This window comes from Marmota monax, unplaced genomic scaffold (assembly GCF_021218885.2).
Source record: "Marmota monax isolate L192 unplaced genomic scaffold, Marmota_monax_Labrador192_F-V1.1 WCK01_AAM20220418_F8-fsc00062, whole genome shotgun sequence".
Classification (NCBI taxonomy): Eukaryota; Metazoa; Chordata; class Mammalia; order Rodentia; family Sciuridae; genus Marmota; species Marmota monax.
This window is the reverse complement of record NW_026695221.1, coordinates 3,828,458-3,847,492: the sequence shown is the minus strand read 5'-3', so window position 1 is coordinate 3,847,492 and position 19,035 is coordinate 3,828,458. Positions and strand designations below refer to the sequence as shown.

Sequence of the window (19,035 nt, the reverse complement as noted above, 5' to 3'; positions counted from 1 at the left end):
ATCTGATTATTTTAAAGGTGCATGTATGCTTGCTGCAGGGTCTTCCTTTTACAGTTTGTGACCCTTATTAAGACGTCTCAGGTTTATTAAGACAGCATGGTAACTTTGTCTTTCTTCTTAATTTGGAATGTGTTGGCTCTTCAAGGCGGAAAATGGTTAAACTCCTGGCCTGGGCTGGTGCACCGCCCCGGCTTGGCGCGGCGGGGGTTAAGGTGGGCGCCAGCGCCCCGCGCCCCGCACCCGCCGGGATGAGCGCGCAGTCCGCGCCGCCCGCCTGCTAGCTCCGAGTCGGCACCGGGAGAAAGTAGCGGTCAGGGATGGAGCTGCTGCCATGACAACCCCGGCGGTCGGGGCCCGCGCGCGTCGGGGCTGCTCCCGGGAGGAAGGCGGCGCGGAGGCCGGGGGCGGCCGCTGAGCGTGGCGTCCGCGCGGCTCCGGTGCCGGCTGCGCCTCGCCTTCCTCAGCGAGCCAGCGAGCCAGAGAGCGAGCAAGGGGCCACCACACTCCATTTCTGCCCCACTGCTCCTGCCTCGGCCACCACCGAGGCCACTGCCCCGCCAAGACCGCCCTGATCGCGGCGGTTGCACCGCGTATTTGGCTTCCGAGGAAGTTGACCGAGGCGGCTGCGGCAGGATCCCTGGTTCTGGATTGCACGAAGCCTGCTTAGCGGTCACCTCGCACAACCCTGGTCGCCTCCTGCGTGCTCTACTTTCCATCTGCTATTGTTACAGATTGTTTCTGGTGACCAGCCTTTCTCGGAAACTTACAAAGAAAGTGTTGGATTTCCCCTTGTTCGAACTGAGGAATTGCAGTCCACATCTGGGTAGCTGGATGAAACCCACCCCCATTCCCTTTCTGGTACCAAAGTGCTTACTTCCTCTCCAAAGTGCCATGTCTGAACTGCTAATGGGAAGAAGCGGTTCCTGAAACGTGCACCTTGCACCTGCCTCGCGCTTCCCCTTTCTCTGCCACCTTCCCTGGCCCAAGCGGCGCGGAGAAAGCCCACTTCGGATGTCTTTCGTGGAAACTGGTTCTCCGAGGCTGGCAAGCTGAGGCTGGATTTGAGAGAGGAATATTAGACTTGGAGGAGTCTGCGCGCTTTTCTCCTCCCCGCGCCTCCCGGTTGCGGCTAGTTCACCGCTCAGTCCCTGTGCCTGCTCCCCCACCCCACCCACTTCCTGTGCTCGCCCAGGGGGCGTGTGCCGTGCAGCTGCCGGAGTTCTGGGAAGTTGTGGCTGTCGAGGATGGGGGTCTGTGGGTACCTGTTCCTGCCCTGGAAGTGCCTCGTGGTCGTGTCTCTCAGGCTGCTGTTCCTTGTACCCACAGGAGTGCCCGTGCGCAGCGGAGATGCCACCTTCCCCAAAGCTATGGACAACGTGACGGTCCGGCAGGGGGAGAGCGCCACCCTCAGGTAGGGAACTGCCATTCTCCGAATTGAGGATGATTTGTATGGGTTTAGGGTGAGGGGCAGGGGTGCAGGTGTGTGCATTGTAGCATGCCAAGGCTGGCAGAGAGGTTGCTGGTTCCCTGGGTTGCACAATTCATAAACGAATTGGGTACTCTGCCTGGGGATGTGATAGTCATAGGGAAATGCTCAGATTCTGGTGGTGAGCTGTTTGCCCCTAAATTGACCTCTTTGGCTTAGCGATTTGGTAAGGGTGAGGAGTAGCTGGGCCAGGTAGTCTCTGAGACTGAGGGCAGTGATCCTGGCTCCCTCTGGACTGAGCCTGGTGGTCCTAGCGACTGGGGACCCGCTGAGGCTCAATGTGAATAGTCTTCTCTGAAGTTAATGAGACCCATAGGAGGGGTCTATCCCATATAAATGTCCTCACTCCTCCATGCCATAGGGAGCTGCCTACTAAAGCTCCTGGATTCTGGCAGTGCATGTGTTTTGTTCTGGGCCTGACTGTGACAGGGTGTCTCCATGCCATGAACTGGTGGGCAGAGAGGCATTCTCCAATCTGAATGTGGTTTTCTGAGGCCCAAGTCATGGAGTCCGATTTGTCTTTGGAAAATGTCATTTACACTGATGGACTGTGTTCTGTTCATACTGTCCACCAAAGCAGTGTGTGCAAAACTCAACTATGGAACAGAAACTAGGTTTCAGTGTTGAGATGGGTCTCGATTGGCTTTGGGGGTTAAGGCTTAGAGGAACTGGGGAGGAGGAAATGAATAATCTTGGCTATGCTTTGTGTAAAATAGGAGGATTCTATCTCCCTGATTACCTTTCCTACAGAAACACCAACTCCATTTCCAGTGTTGACAAATCATACCACTCACATGAGGGCAACACCGTAATGATTGCAATGAAATATTTTACTCCCTGGAATTTTTAAAGAGTAATCATGAGGTAAAAGTTAGAAAGCTTCATAGGAATGACTTCCCTGACTCTCTTTGACTTAATATGTCCTCTTTAATAAAGTTTTCCAAGCCAAGGAATTGAATTAGACACAAGGAAACCTGACAGTATTTTCATTCTTTGCACATGAAGATTCTTAGAAAAATAACCTTGATACTGGTACCCACTATTTTATCCACTGAGGACTGTTCTTCTAAAACCAGATTGTTTGCTTAAGATGATACCCATAGGAAAGGAAATGTTGAGGAGGAGTCACCAGCAATACTGTGTTGAATTATTTGGACATTGCCAAAGCAAATGTGTGATTTAAGGAACCACACAGAGCTATAGGCATCCCCAGATCCTTTGTCTTTTGGGAGCTAGACCCCATGGGGTCCACTAAACTCCTAGTTACTCATTCATTCAAAAAGCCCACCTCTTCCACTGAGCTCTTGAGGAACTACTTTGGATGAAGATAAAACATCCAGCTGTCCCCTCTCCAAAAATGACTGTATATCTTTTTATAAAGGAGTTTCATGGGAATTACAAATATGCAGTAATTTTAGACTACATACATAGAAAAATAAAAATGAACCTCTGAAGTAATCCAGTCAAGGAAATGTAATGTTCTCTGGATGACTCCTTCCTCCCTAATCCTGGGCTGTGAGGAGAAGTCCTCCAGGGACAAAATAGAGGCATCTTCATATGGGAACCATTTTAAATACAAATGGGATTTTTCCCCTCAAGGAGAAGGTGGAAGGTAGTCAGCTAAATAGAGATTTGAAGAAAAATAAACAGCCTTGACTATGACTCTTATAGGAGGATTTGATAAAAGTAGCCACAACCTGGTTTCTAGAAGGTAGCCCACAAAGCTCATGAGAATCAGGACTTAGGAAAGAGGCAAAGAGTGGCTGCATTCAGCAGAACATGGGACAGGCCTGGGTGGGGAGCAGCTTCTCTTTCAAATCACATTATCAGGTACTAGATGACTTCTCTTTCTTTGTCTTTGATTTCATGCATCTTTCCCAATTGTCGGGGTGGTGGTGGGTGTCCCCATCCCTGTTTCTTTCAGGCATTAAATGTTTGTATTTATACATATGCTCTCCACACAGGGGTCTTGTTTGAGTATAGATGAATAAATGAAGATAAGGTGGAGCTTTCTCTCTAGATCCTAGAATTGACCCCAACCTGACCATGCATTAAAAGACCCTATTAGAAAATCCCCTGCCATTGTGCCAGCTCCAGATACTGAATGTGTCCTGATTGGCAGAAGAAAGACCCTCTTAGTGGATGGAGTCTTCCAGGGCAGGGATTAGATGAACTTGGGTCTAACTGACATCAACTATTGTCCATGTCCCTGATTTAGGATCAGAATTGGGCACCTGGTGTAATGGGCAACTGGTGTGTAGGAAACTCATGCCTCTTGGGATTATCCTCTTTCTTTTTAGACTCTAATGCATTAGAAGAAGAAAGGTTGTTTTAGTTGCTCTAAATTTTCTAATTCTATGTTCAGAGAGGCAAGTAGGAATTTCAGAATATATTTTGTTTGGTGATAATTGCTAAATTTTTACATAACCTGATTTTGTGTTACAATAACCTAGTTGTTCAGGATTATGGATTAGTCTATTTATTTTTAATGCGTGTGTAGAAGAGTTTTTTTTTAATGTACACACTTATTTTCCCTTCCTTCCTCTATCTCTCCCTTCCCCTTTCTTTCTTCCTTCCCTTCCTTTCCTCCTTCTTTCCTTCTCTCTCTCTCTCTCTCTCTCTCTCTCTCTCTCTCTCTCTCTCTCTCTCTCTCTTTCTCTCTCTTTCTTTCTCTTTTGCCTAATAATGACCAAGTGACCTAATCATGTCTACTGTGCCCTGGAAGGCCATCCTAATCTACCTTGCTATGGGATTGTAGTTTCTCTCATAACCAGCAGAGGACTTTTTGCTCTAATGCATTTTATTCTGCTTTGTTCTCACTAGGATCCTTTTTTGAGGATTTTTTACAGTCTCCAAAGAATAAATGCTTCAGAAGCAGATTCTAATTTGAGGAAACTTTTTTTTCTAATGTTTTACTTTGTCCAATTAGCTCTAATGATTTTGTGAAGGTATTGGGAAACCTTTCACCTAACATTCCATTGACAGTCTGAAAAGAATTGCAAACAATTTGCAATCTCCCACACTTTCAGCCCTCCTGCTGATATTCTGTATGCATATTTTTAAGGAAAGTGAGATTACATAAAACAGAATCTACAATAATAATACTATTTGTCAAGGTTTATTGAGCACTCACTGTATGTTAGAGAATATTAAATGTATTGTATAATATCTAAACTGTCACTCACCCTCATAACTTTACTATTTACCTCTAATAATAATCTTATAACATAGTTCTTATGATGATTATTATCCCCATTTTACAGATGAATAAACTGAGGCATGAAGAGTTAGCATTACTTGATTAAGGTGGCGTAGTTAGGAAGGTTTAAACTAGATTAGGAGGCACCAAAAATAATGTTAATAAAATGTATACTACTGTTTATTATTGATCAGTTAGAATAGTAAGAAAATTTTAGGTACATAGTACATTTAATTGTCATAACTCTGTAAAACAGAGTTAATTATTTCCCATTTTACAGATGAGGAAGTTGAAGCTCAGGAAGGAGAATTTACCTAAAATCACGTAGGAATTTACCTAAAATCACAAGGAGCAGGCAACAAGACTGGAGTGTTACCTTGAGACTTCACTACCCAGCTCTGTGTACCAAGCTCCCCTCCAACAACTGAGGTCCCCTGAATACTGTATTCCCCTCATCCCTTGGTGGTACTTGGTGTCTGCCCACACATTTCAGCTTAGACTTTGAATGTTGTTTAACTCTCTCTCTTGCTGTGGACTGAGAGTAGGTCTCAGAAAGGAAAGATTACACCTTATAAGGCCTTGAGCATTGGGTTTTGGAAAATCTTTACTGAATAGATAGATGAAAACAAAAGTATCCCTCTGCTTATATTCAATTTGACTCCATTCCAGCATTTCTCTATCATTTTGTTTTACAGTGGAACTGTGGTCAACCAAGAAAGACTTACTGAGTGATTCTTTCAGGAACCACTGAATAGGAGTATGGAAAAGGATGAGGGCTTTCACTCTCACATGGACTTTGCCCTCAAGGGACTTGGGTCCACTTCTAAAAGGCAGGCTGTGTACAAGAAGGTAGCCAAGTGGTTGAGTCCAAATGTGTCATTTAAACCTGGCCTTTTATGGAGTCTGCACTTGGCCTCAGCAGAGTGCCCTCCATCAGAACAGAGGCTTTCTATGGGTAGGACTGTGCCCTGGGGTATGGAAAAGCAAAGGCATTAGCTGCTGAGAGTCTGAGATGGTTAACTGTGTGGGTGTCATTCAGAGATCTTCACTAAGCATGAACAAATCACTCAGTAATTTCACTGCTTGTGTTTCATATTTCAGAGATTCCCCAAATAAAACATCAATTAGGAAAGTGAATTGTTGCCTGGGTGTGCATCAAAGAGGGAACTCACCTTCTGTCGTGTGTCTAGAATTTGAGACTGAATGATGCTGTTTTTCTGGGATAAGTTAAAAATAAAATGTTGGAGAAATGTACATGATGAAAGTTGAGTTTTGATATGGCAACTCCATGGAATAATACAGAATAATGTGGTTTTGATTCTTGAGTGGACCCCAAAAGTCTCCTTGTAGATTTTGGAAGCTGTGACATTTTGTGCATGTCATGGAAAACACTTAACATTTCATTTTATAAACATATGGAGTCTCTATTAGTCTCTGTAGGTACTTTTAGGCTTCTTGAAGGCAGAGTGTGCCTTCTTTGGATTTGCATCCCAATGCTGAGTCGAGGTCTTGGCCTATTGTGTTTGCTAATAAAGACTGAGTGACAATCCTCCCGCCCTTCCTTTCCCTACACTCTGCTGTAAACTTTCTGGACATCTTTCTGTTTCATGAACGCAGAAAACTTATTCCAGTCAAAGAGGGCATAAGGACTTCATGTCTCCAGTATTAGGAATACCCTACCCCAAATTGCCCATAGAAAACTGTTTCTTATTTTGGCCCAAGCTCACTGAGTCCCCCTCACTGAGGCCTTTCCTGACAAGGAAATCAAAATAATCTAAAACCACTTCCATCAGGATCATCCTGGATTTTTCCTCAGAATGATCTTCTTCCTCTGAAGTTATCTCACTTATTTGTTTTGTTATCTACATGAATTCTGTCTTCCCTAATTGAACTGTAAATTCCTTGAGAATAGGTCCATTCTTTGGCTTATTTAGCACTGTATCACTAATGTCTGGTGTATAGAAAGTGCTCAGTAAATATTTGTTGCCTGAATGAATCAAGAAACAAATGCCCGAGATCACTGCTTCTTCCCTTGCCTGTCTGTTTTTCTTCCCATCAATTGTCCTGTGTTGTTCTTCCCTGGTCATGTGAGTGGATCACTCTTTTGTCCAGGTTGTTTCTGTTGTGTGAGGTGGTTGTGGTGGAGGTACTAGTGAGCAGATACCAAATACATATACTTTATTCAGCTGGTGTCTTTCTACCCAGCACACCGGTGGATTATATGGGTTATCCATTTGTTGTTAGCTGTGCAGTGACACATTCCTTCCTCCTTCCAGGTGACTTCCCTATGAAGTCCTTGTGCCCTTGAAGAAATACTGTTCCCTGTTGATGTACTCAACCCCCAGGTAGACCCCAGGGAAATTAGTTTTTCAAGGTAAGGAGAGGTATAGAAAAGCACCTCTCTGCCCATCTTTCTATTTTAGAGTCCCCCTTGCAGTGGTTGTGTTGTGGTAGAACTATTGATCCATTGCTAATGGTTCACTCCTTTGGAATATCAATGCCACTCAGGAAGCATATGAATGTCAACTGCCCTGCTCCCTCTCAGGAACAACCACTGTGTACTCACCTCAGGGGCTTGCCAGGCATCCAGCTGGTGGACTGTGGCTCTGAGGAGCATAGACAGATGGGTCTGTGGAGAGAGGCTTCTGGAAGCACACTGATCCCATTGAGGAGCCAAAAACTAAAATGAGAAAGCTAAAAACTCAACCAACCATGGGGCAGAAGGAGTAGGAGTGTGCCAGTTGTCACTGGAGCCCACATCATGGGTGCTTTGCATAAATGTTTCTCCTTTTTCCTCCTTTAAGAGCACAGTGTTTTGGAGTTTAAAGCATTGCAGAGACCAGGGAGTTCACTCACCTGGGTTTATATATGATGAAGGTCTTTATAAGCCATCTTGCACAAGGAGACCTCCTGGAAGGGTGAAAGGACTGCATCCAGCATACAATCCTTCATCCAGCTGTGAGTCGTAACTCAGGATAGCTTGTGTCTAAGGGAAGGCTGGCATTTTCCTCTTAAGACCCAAAGCATCCTGTGGACTACCAGTGAGGCAATTAGCTGATATGTATCACTGTGTTCTCTCCTGACTACTGGTTTTGTCTGGCACCAAATCCTAGCTTCTCCTGCTCCAGCTCTGACTCAGTATGGGCCAATTGTGTTTCCTATGTGTCAGGCACCATGCTGAGCACATTTCTAGCAATATTTGACGGCTTTTTGTTTCTGTGACAAATGCATGAGAAAATCAACTTAGAGGAAGTAATATTTGCTTTGGCTCATTGTTTTCAGTCCATGGTAGACATGTTGCCTTGTGGAAACATCATGGTAGAAGGGTATAGTGGAGAAAGGGTCTGCTTACCCTATGGCAGCCATAAAGGAGGGGGGGTGGAGAGAGAGAGAGAGAGAGAGAGAGAGAGAGAGAGAGAGAGAGAGAGAGAGAGAGAGAGAGAATGAACACAAGGACACACAAGGAAGGGGATGGGGAATAGGGATAAGATATAGTCCCCAAGGACAAGCTACCAGTAACTACTTCCAACTAGGCCTCTCCTTCAGTTTCCACTGCCTCCCAATAATGCCATCAGATTATGAGTCCATCTAGGGATTAATCCACTGTGGAGATTATAGCTTCCTAATCACTTCAATCACTTTCCCAAACTCCACCTTTTAATATTATTTCCTTGGGGACCAGGACTTCAACACTTGGGAGACACTTGCAATCCAAACCATAGAAAGCAGAATCTCATTAAATCCTCACAGATGCTCCATAAGGGGCATTCAATTATTATCTTGATTTTATAGATCAAAAATCAATGTGAAAAGTAGCCATTTTCCAGATCACACACTCAGAAGGTGGTGGGGCCTGGGACTTGGAATCACTTGTGTCTGGCTTTTTGGTCATCTCTCTTTACTAGAGTGCTTGTCTCATTATGTCTTCTTCATTGCCAAGTGTCTCTCCAGCTGGGGACTCAGTGAATTTGGTTGTTCCTCCTTGTCATGATGTACTATAAGCTCCTTTCTTGAAGTGTTTCAGGAATGGGGCCTTAAGAGTGTAGAGGTTTTTATGTTGTTCATGGCCTAGAGTAACAAAGCCCCAGCTGGCCTCCAGCCGTCCCTGTTAGAGAATCCCAGGACTGCTCTGCTTTGTTCAGAGGAAGATTTATTCTAGGTTCTTCCACCAGCTTTTTACTTTAGATGTTTGCAGTCATGGATTCTCCCACAGAGAGTTTACAATTTCTTGAACATTTCTACGTGTTTCTCTGGAATGAAATATTGAAGAAATCTAGCTGGAAGCTATTCTGTTATGATTCTACAAACCAATGCACCTGGATATCATGACACTGGGACAGGGTGGATGGGGCCTGGGTGCATATGTTCCTTTCCTTTCCTTCCTTTCTGTCTTTCTTTTTAAATTTTTGGTTCTAGTAATAGAACCATTCTTATCTTTCCTGGGTAATACCAAAAAATATATGATTCATGCCAAAACCATATTTGTTCTTTGGGGTTAAAAATCATCAGAGATAATTTTGCTTCCCATTGTATACTAGATAACTGATAATAATATCATCAACATCACATACATTATCAAATAATATTCTATTTTTAGGAAACTAGTATTTATTTTGTTTAGTATATAATTAATTCAAATTGCATGTATGTGCCAAAAAGAGAAGGAAGCAATGGAGAAGTTTAATGACAGCAGAACCAATGAACAATGTTTTGCTGACTTATATTCTATCAGGAGTGATATTCTAAAAGGAAAGCGCACTGGAGCCAGGAGTTCACTACCTCTAACTCTCCGAGTGTTAACCAGCAAAATTTTTCATCTCCCTGCTTAAAAAGGATGGTTTATTGTCTACCACAAAGTGTTGTTGTTTTGAGATAAAATGTAATAATGTGCATGGCTTGGTGCATAGTTACAACTTAGTTCATATTTATATACATGTGCATATAAATGTATGTGTATAGCATATATACACATTAACAATTTTTATAATAAATTGTGTATCTTAGACACCCTTATCATTACACAGACTTATTTCTTTTGTTGCAGTAGTGAATATTGAAAATAGGGGCATTCTACCTCTAAGCTACATCCCCAGCCCTTTCTATTTATTTAATTTTTTAAAATTTTATTTTAACATAGGATCTTGGTTGTCCAGACTGGCCTCAAACTTGTGACCCTCTAGCCTTAGCCTCCTGAGTCACTGGCATTATAGATGTGTGCCAGGGTACCTGGCTCACTGAAATTTGATAGGTATACTGTGTCTTGCTTCAGAAAGATCTAGAAAGAAAAAAAAAAATCCCTGTTCATCCAGCTGTAATTGTGGTGTTTGGTTTGTTATTTCCTTGGTTTGGTTTGGTGCTTTCTCCTACACATCTATTTAGATCCTAGGAATATTCTTCAGTTCAAATAACATCTTGAGATATTTTATTTCTAAGAGTGAGAAAAAAGGTATTTCTTCATTTTTCCTATCAAGATGGTTATATAGTGAATTGTGACAGTACATGGCTCTGAACATGAATTTCCCTCAGAAAAGTCATACAGAATGGTTTGTGAAGGAGGTTATCAGGGATTTTTGTACAGATTTTTGCTTGATAGACACTTTTTCCTCGGGGGACTGATTTTTCCATGATAATTCCACTGATATCTACTGGCCAAAAAAAAATAGAGTTGGGGTGTCAATTCTTGGGGGTCTTAAGTCCTTCCATCTGTTATGTTCTCTGGTTCTATATTTTTCCTTTCCCCATATCTCTTGAACTTGGGAGGTCAGGCTTTTTGAACTTTTATGGTGATATGAAAATAGAGAAAGATGCCTCTGGATTTGGTGATTTTTCTTTTAGGAAAGTTTGGGGCAAGACCAGTGCCTCCTGCAATGAAACTCAGAATCCACCAGTAAGACCACAGAAGGTATTTTTCCACCTTAACCCAATGCAAAAGGGCTTAAATTTGTTAAAATACAATGAACTTTTATATATAGCAGTCTCAGTTTTTCCTGATCTTTTTCTCCCAAATCTTTTATTCACATGGTTGAATTATTTGGATTTATTTGGGTGTGTTTGGCCAACTTTTTGTCTTATCAGTGTGAAATGTTTTGGCTTAGAAAGCTTTTGAGAGGGGTTAGATTTGTCTTATGAAATGAACATGAAAATTAATCTTACATTCTTGCTGATGGATTTTAAAAAATAATAGATTTTAAAATGAAAACAGCGTCAACCAACAGAATGATGGAAAATTATAAAACTGAAATCAACCTTCAGACAAAGCTTTGTTGGCCCCATGGAGGCAAAGAAAGACGTGTTTGTCTGAAAATAATTTCTTGATCTTCTCTGGCTTTCAGACAGGCTATAATGTACGACCTGAGTGGAAAAGTGCTCTCACTCAGAATAATCATCTCTGGACAAAAATACACATCAGGAGAGTGCAATATGAAACAATTCTACTCAAAAAGAGCATATGAGTAAGAAAGAGAATATATGCAAATTATTTTTAATTCAGTTCATTATTTTAAGTTTAATTTAATTTTGTTATATCATGAACACTGCAAGTAGCAGTACCATGATGTTGTGGATTGAATATGTTTCCTTTTTTGTATATGTTAGAAGGTGACCTTATTTGGAAATAGTGTCATTGTAGATATACAAGCTGACTATCCCTTATTCAAAATGCTTCACTTTTATTTTTCATATCTCAGATTTTTTTTTCAGATTTTGTAATATTTGTATATACATAATAAGATATCTTGGCCATGATACCCAATACTAAACACAAAATTCAGTCATGTTTCATGCATGCTTTTACACATAGGTTGAAGATGATTTTATGCAATGTTTTAAATAGTTTCAACTTGAAGCACAGTTTCAACGTGTGGAATTTCCAACTTGTGATGTCATGCTGGTGCTTGCAAAGTTTCAGATTTTGAAGCATTATGGATTTTAGATTTTTAGATTAGGGACAATCAATCTGTAGTTAATAAAGATGAAGTTGTACTGGAATAGGGTGGGCCCCTAATTCAATTCAACTGCTGTCCTTATGAAAAATGGCCACAAGGAGACATGATGCAGAGTGGTTGTCGTGTGACATTGAAGGCAGAGGTTGGGGTGTTGTACCAGGATGGAAAGTATTGTCAAAATGGCCAGCAAATATACAGAAGTTAGAAAAAGACATGGAAGGACTCTTCGTTACAGGTTTCAGAAAAAGCATGGCCTTTCCAACACCGGGATTTCCGACTTCCAGCCTCCAGAACTGTGAGATTATAATTTATGTTGTCTAAATCTATCCAGTTTGGGTACAACCCTAGGAAACTGGCACATGTAGGTAAAGAAAGAATTTTGTCAAGTAATAATAATCATATGTAAAGGACCACAGAAAGGCCTGGTTCAACCACCCAGTCCCCAAACACAACATGAGCCGTGACAGCACATGGAGTAGATTTCTGGGATTGGAATGCTTTGGGGATGAGTGTTCCTTCCCTGTCCAGACTCCAGCCTCACCATTACAAATGCCAGAGAGGCTGGTTGTGGTTAGAGATGTAATTAGAACTGGTTTTCTTCTTTTTCCTCCAGGATCATCAGGACAAACCCTACTGTCTCTTCTTAGGTTTCTCAGTCTCCTCAGAAGTCAAAGACCCCAACCTCCTGGGCCATGCAGCATCTTCCAGATTCTAATCACTACATGGTCTTGCATATCTAAAACCCAGACCCAGTTACAAACCTCTCCCTAACTCCCAAATCTTTCTACTCTCTGAATTTCATGACCCTTCACCAGCAAAATCACCAGTCTCTTCTTCAAATGCCTCCATCATTTTTATTTCTTAAAATGAACCCTAGCTTTTTCTTGGGTTAGTTCCACTTCTAGAGCCATCCCAAACATGTGTGTGTTTATTCTACACCCTGTTTACCAGAGCTCTGAAAGTTGGACAGGTGTCCTTTTTGATATTCATTGTGGCTTCTGAATGTTTGTTTCTCCATGTTCTTCATAATTTCCATGGATGGTGGAGCACACACCAAGAGGCCATATCACACACAGCCGATCCTTGATTCAGTCATTTACTTTCTATCCTGAGCACGTTCCTGGACTTCTACACTGTCTATCCTACTGTTAACCTATAGCTCTTCTTTTTATACCTAAATGACATTTAAAATTGGAGTCCTCCAATTCGTGCTCTTGACACTGGACGTATTTTATGCCTAACTATCTAGCTTTCCCCTTTTTCAGCCAATCCCAATCTTAGAAACTGGCATCACCATACATCTAGTTGCTCAAGTTAAGTTCTTAACAGATATTTTATTAATTTATTTTTTTCTCTCCTATGCTGCATCTAATTTGTGTGTAAATCCAATTTGTTTTTATTTTTAAAAGATACCCTGCATGAGAACACTTTTCACCATTTTCAGCCTCATTGGTCCATGTCACCATCCTCTCTTTCCTAGGCTATTCTGGTGACATCTAATCTTTTGTTTCCACCCTGCTCCCCCACAGTCAATTCTCCATCCAATACTCCTAGTTATCATTTAAGAACATCAATTATATGACTCTCTGTTCAAAACTCTACAGTGGCATTCAGTTACACTCAGAATGAAATGCAAACATATCAATGGCATAAAAGCTATTTTAGTTACCTGAGTCCTCTCTACTCTTCCTATCAATGTCACCTCACCCACATGCATGTTGCACACTTGGAACCCACCAAGTCCATTTGTTCTGCCAGGATCTGCTAAAATGCCTGGGTTGGACCCCTCATGGAATTCACACATCTGCCCCAATATCCCATCCCCCAAGAAGGCCTTCCAGACCATGCTATTTGAAACAGCCCTCCCCCAGCCCCACAACACTCTATCCTCCTACCTAGCTATAATTTCCTTCACAGCCCTTAACACTTAGAAAAGTCTGTTATTTATTCATCTGTTACTTATTTATTGCCTCTTCCCCTAAAATGTAAGATCCACCAGGCCACTGAGTTTATTGCTCTCATTTATAGTGACTAAATTACTGCCTGGAACATGGGATATATTAACGGATATTTGTTGAGTGAATGAAACATTTATTAGGAATAATAGTAGGCTATTAACAGTGAAAATTGTTTATCTTTTACTAGACAGAGGAAGCTGTTCTATCTGTACTGGCATGGGTTCTGATGTTTTAAAACTATGGGCCATGGGAGGGGTGAGGAGCTTTTGTTGGGTCTGTCTTCTAGGTCAGAGAGTGGAACGAGGAGGGAATCACTGGGGCAGTGTGACACACTTCATAAAGTCTCCATGTGTGGAATCTAAAGAGCCTTTAAATATCCACTTTCACAAGGGGTTTTATAGAAAATCTAATAAACACTGGAAAATAAGGATTTGTCTCTAGCCCAAGGCCTACAGACTTGAGGGAGAAGGGAAGGAAGAGGCAGTTAGACAGCAGTCAGGCTGTGAGCCTGATATCTAACAAATTACCCTATGTCCATTATTTTATTTTATGTTTTCTTTCTTAAGTGAATCTTACCTTGAAGAATTATAAGGGATCCTGGCTAAGCATACAGTCTGGAGGCAGATCCCTTCCCAGATTTAAATTCTGGCTCAGTTACCCAGGTGTGTAACAATTCAAATATTGATTAACCTTGCTATGCCTCAGTTTATCACCATTTAAAATGAGGATACTCATCTGGCAGAAGTGTGAGCTACTCAATACAGTGTCCAGAACTTTTTACTTGTGTGATCGATACTGCTGTGGGAAGTGCCCATCGTGAACCGTATCCATGGTGGGAAAATGGAAATGCTCTGCATGTAGTGATCCTGGGAGCTGTGTGTAGAAATACACAGTGGGGTCATGGAGCACTGGGACTGGTGCATTTCATAGACATCTTGGTGGTGGAATAGCTTTTGCAAAGACTCAGCAAGGTTCATTGTCTTTGGAAAGTGACTAGTGGTCCAGGGTCAAGGTGATCTCGGTTTTGATCCCTGCTCTATCTTACCTTACCATGAGAAGCATCTTATCAAGCCTCAATTTCCCTGTGTCTATAATGGGAAGAGGGGCAAGAACCATTCTACTTGGTTCACTCCTTTTACAAAAGAGATTTCTATCTGTTCAAAATATATATATATATATATATATATATATATAAATTATTTTTTTCTTCTCCCTGTGCACAACGCTTGGCTGCATTTCCCAGTCTCTCTTGAATTTGGTACAACCATGTGACAGTTTTACCCAAAGGAATGTAAGCAAAAGTTATGTGTAGATTGGTTCATAAAAACCTCCCATGTGAAATTCATCATGCTCTTTCTCCTTATGCCATCTGGATGTTGATGTCCAAAATTACCTTGGAAACCTGCATCCTATGTGGCAGATGCTCCATCAGCCAAGTCCCTGAATGACTGCGATAGCACAGAGCAGGGCTTCCACATGCTGCCCCGCCAACTGACCCAGAACCTTGTTAGATTACTACGCCAAGGAACAATAAACCTGTATTTAGGCTTCAGAGATTTGGAGTTCATTTGATACAGTAGCTACCTTTACTCTATCAAATTCAACACTCAACTATTATAATTTATATTTTCTTATTTCAGCTGCCTAGTACTATACAGATTCTTTTTTATTCCAAGCACTTATTAAAATTTCTTGACAAGCCTTTTGGTGAATTTTGCATGTGTCTGAAAGTGAGAGCCATGGCCTTTTCAAATTGAAGCCTCAAATGTTTGATTTTCAATTGCTTGAGTCTTTACATCTCTGGACCAAGTAAAATTCTGCTTTTATCTGCAGGTCTGTGCAAACCAGTGACAAAGGAAAGTTTTACCATGAAGCAAATTAGCACGTGTCCATAATGGAGATAATGGAGACATACTATAATTAGTGAGAATACCTCTTAGATGACAAATTGCTCATTAATGGCTGCAGGTTTCTTATTTAGTGAAATCTTTGTGCTAGAGATATTCTAACACTCAGTGTCTGCATTGACACCCAGTAAAGAGACAGATGGGATGATTTGTGGGCTTGGGAGGGAAACCGCTGTCAGAGGTCAGATTGCTGAGAGCAACCAGATGTTGGGATAGTTACAAGTGAATCTGAGTTAAGGAGAAAGGAAGGAGTGGAAAATGGGGGAGGGTAAGGCAGAGTAACAGAGATTTACAGGGAATGAAGAGCCATTTAGAGTTAAAGTGGCTCTATCCCAAGATTCCTTAATTCAAGGTCAAGAATTTTTCATTGTTTTATTGTATGCTTAGCGACTGGCACATAATAGGGCTTGCTGTGTCGCTAAAGAACAAATAGTTGAGCTTTACCTTCTGGCTTCAGGAGTATTATTATGCATTTTCTGTGAGCCAGGCACTGTTCTACAGGCCAAGTGCCTCACACAAAGTGATTTTTAGTGAACAGAGGCCAGGGCAGCAGTTGGTATAAGAAAAATAAGTGTCTTTCCCCAGTGTGAAACTTGGGTAGACAATTATGAATAGGCACTTTTCCTCCAGGCTCACGAAACTGTTCACTAGACCCATGTTTGGATAAAGAGAGTGCCAGGTCCATGTTGGTCACTTTTTCAGCCACGTTGGTGACTCTTGAGCTGCACACCACATGTACAACTGTACTTAGCAGGAGACAGCTGTCAGTAAATAAATAAGATTTCATATCACTCCAGTTAAAATACAATTATCAAGAATATAAATAATAATAATTACTGATGAGGATGTGGGACTGCAAATTAGTACAACCAGTTTGGAAAATAGGACTTAGCAATTCCATTTCTTGGTATTTATCCAAAAGAACTAAAATCAGCATATTATAGTAATATAGGCTTAACAATATTTTTAGTTAAGCCTATATTACTATGGAACCAGCCTTAGGTGTCTGTCAATAGAAAAATGGATAAAGAAAACATGGTGTATATATACAATGGTGTTTTACTAAGTCATAAAAAAGAATAAAATTATGCCATTTGCTGGTAAATGGGTGATATAGGAGGATTTCATGTTAAGTGAAATAAATCTCAGAAAGTCAAAAGTTTTCTCATTTGCAAAATCTAGAAAGAATAAGGAATTAAAAAGGGGAATGTCATGAAAAGAGAAGGGAGAACAGTGGAGTAGACAAAGGGAATCAAAGGGAAGGAAGGAGGAATGGCAAAGGGGAGACTGTAGAATGAAACTGACATACATATTATGTGCATGTGTGAATATATCATAATAAATTCCACTTTATGTACAACTAAAATGCACCAATTAAAAACAAAATTAAAAAAATGGAAGGAAGTCCAGGAGAGTAGAGGAAAGGGATCAGGGACGTGGAAGAGGAGAGGAAAGGGGAAGTGCTAGGGATTGAAATGGAACAAATTATGTTTTGTGCATGTATGAATAAGTAAAAATGAAACCCATTATGTACATCTATACTAAACATTAAAAAGCCAAACAATGCATGAGGCTGTGGAAAGTATTGTCTGAAAGTAAAATACAGGAAAGGGGACAGAGTTACCTCGTGTGCAGGGAGGGGCAGGGGATATAGGTTGTTCAGGACTGTGAACAGTGGGTGAGACCCTGCAAAGATCCCTGGAAAGAATGTGCTAGGCAGAATTATATGCAAGTTTAATGACCTGATAAAAGAAATCCAAGGCAAGGAGGAGGAAAGCTTAATACTGAAGAAGGAACAAGTAGTAAAAATAAAAATATAAACAAAAGAGGCAATGATTAGATGGGAAGAAAAAATTCTGCTTTGCTATTGCACAGGAGGGTGACTACAGATAACAATAATGTACTGCAGGATTGGGATGTAGCCCAGTGCTAACATACTTGCCTTGCATGTGTGAAGCCCTGTATTTAATCCTCAGAACTTCAAAAAAATGTACTGTCCATTATTATATTATGTATTATTATCAAAAAGCAAGAAGAAAGGATTTTGAATGTTTTCACTATAAAAAATGGCAAATATTTGAGAAGCTAGACATGTTTAGTTTGATTGAAACATCACACAATGTACCTCATTCATAAATACATCGTTTTATGTTTTTGTGTATTAGTTAAAGTAAATATAATTTAACAAAGGAGCTATGGGGCATTGAGTGTCTGTGAGAACTATTACAATGTTGAAATGATGGTAGGAACACAGATTTCAGGAAGTAAGAATTAATAGCAATGCCACATGAACAAATAACCCCAGTCTGCATCAATTTTATTTGCTGTGTGTAGATACCCGATAATTACCCTGTGGATACTGTCCTGGCTGTCACATCTTTGTGATTTTGTGACAGCCCATATCAAATGCCCTGTCCTCATCACACACATACCTAGGGCCGAGGGTCTAGTGTTTGCTAACTAAAATGTCATCCTTCTTGGGTCTAGTATTCTTTGTCATTTTCATGGATCACATTTTCAAGTTATAAACACTTAAAATATGCATAAATTCAATTTGAAGTTTTACCTGTTGCCATTTCCAAGATAGTACATTGTGTAATTAAGCCAGCATTTTATGATCATGTGTGAATGTGCGTGTATGTTTAAGCTGATGCATATTTGGAATTAATGGACTCATAGAAATCAGAGATGGATTAGGCCTAATGAGCTGTTCAGAAGAATTATTTAGCACATATTTCATATCTCTATTCAGTAATCAAAACTACACATTGTATATGCTAAGAAAGTGAGGTTTTTATCTTTTTTATTCCTAGCTGGATCATCTCCATTTAGGTCTGAAAACTTAACATTGCACCCCTAGAGCATTTTGCACCAAGTTTATTAGGCCTTTAGTTTGACATTTCCCTGTCCATAGGGTTACCTTTGGCATTGAAAAAGAGCCTTCTTTGCTAGTTACTATTAATATATAATTAGTAGTTGGTGTCAGACTCCATGGGCCACACCAGGATAATAGACTGGCTGCAGAGCAGGTGGCAGGGAGTCATGAGATACAAAATCACACTCTTCTCTCCTGTTCCTACAAGTATTTTGGAGACACAGTCCTTATACTCAGAGTGTAGTGATTGGAAGACTTGGAGAATTAAGAAAAGCTAAGAGGTTTATATATATATTTTTGAATTTCTATCCAAAGCAAATAATTCCCTGATGCCTCCTCTTTTCATGTAAGGCATTTCCCTGGATGCCTATGTGCACCTGTGTATTGCCATTCAGGCTCATACTGTTCCTTTAAGCACACATTTTTCAACAGACCTCCAACGTTCTATTTATAGCATGGGCTTGCCTACTAACTCAAAGGAAGAAAGGACAAAAAGGTGGGATACGTGTTAGTGTGGAATGTTGCCCAGAGAAGGTGTAAGTTTTTCACCCTTACCAGAGACATGAAATCATAGGACTCCAAGGCAACACCGGATATGGGTTCAAGCATAGTCAGCTTCAAGTAGCTGAATGTCTACTCGATGGTTTTCTTTATACTTTGGTTAAA

General features: G+C 41.0%; 1 protein-coding gene across 4 annotated transcripts in view; it reads left to right on the top strand.

Annotated features, from left to right (window-relative positions):
• Ntm (neurotrimin) overlaps positions 1-19,035 on the top strand; it is a 978,825-nt gene that overhangs the window by 571,889 nt on the left and 387,901 nt on the right. For 2 of the 4 annotated variants that reach the window (XM_046432820.2, XM_058575237.1), the window contains exon 1: positions 435-1,411. In XM_046432820.2, the coding sequence (XP_046288776.1) occupies positions 1,245-1,411 (167 nt within the window). In that variant the 5' untranslated portion in view covers positions 435-1,244. Of the gene's footprint in view, positions 1-434; positions 1,412-19,035 lie in introns of those variants that run through there. The other 2 variants (XM_046432819.2, XM_046432821.2) reach the window with 2 other exon arrangements.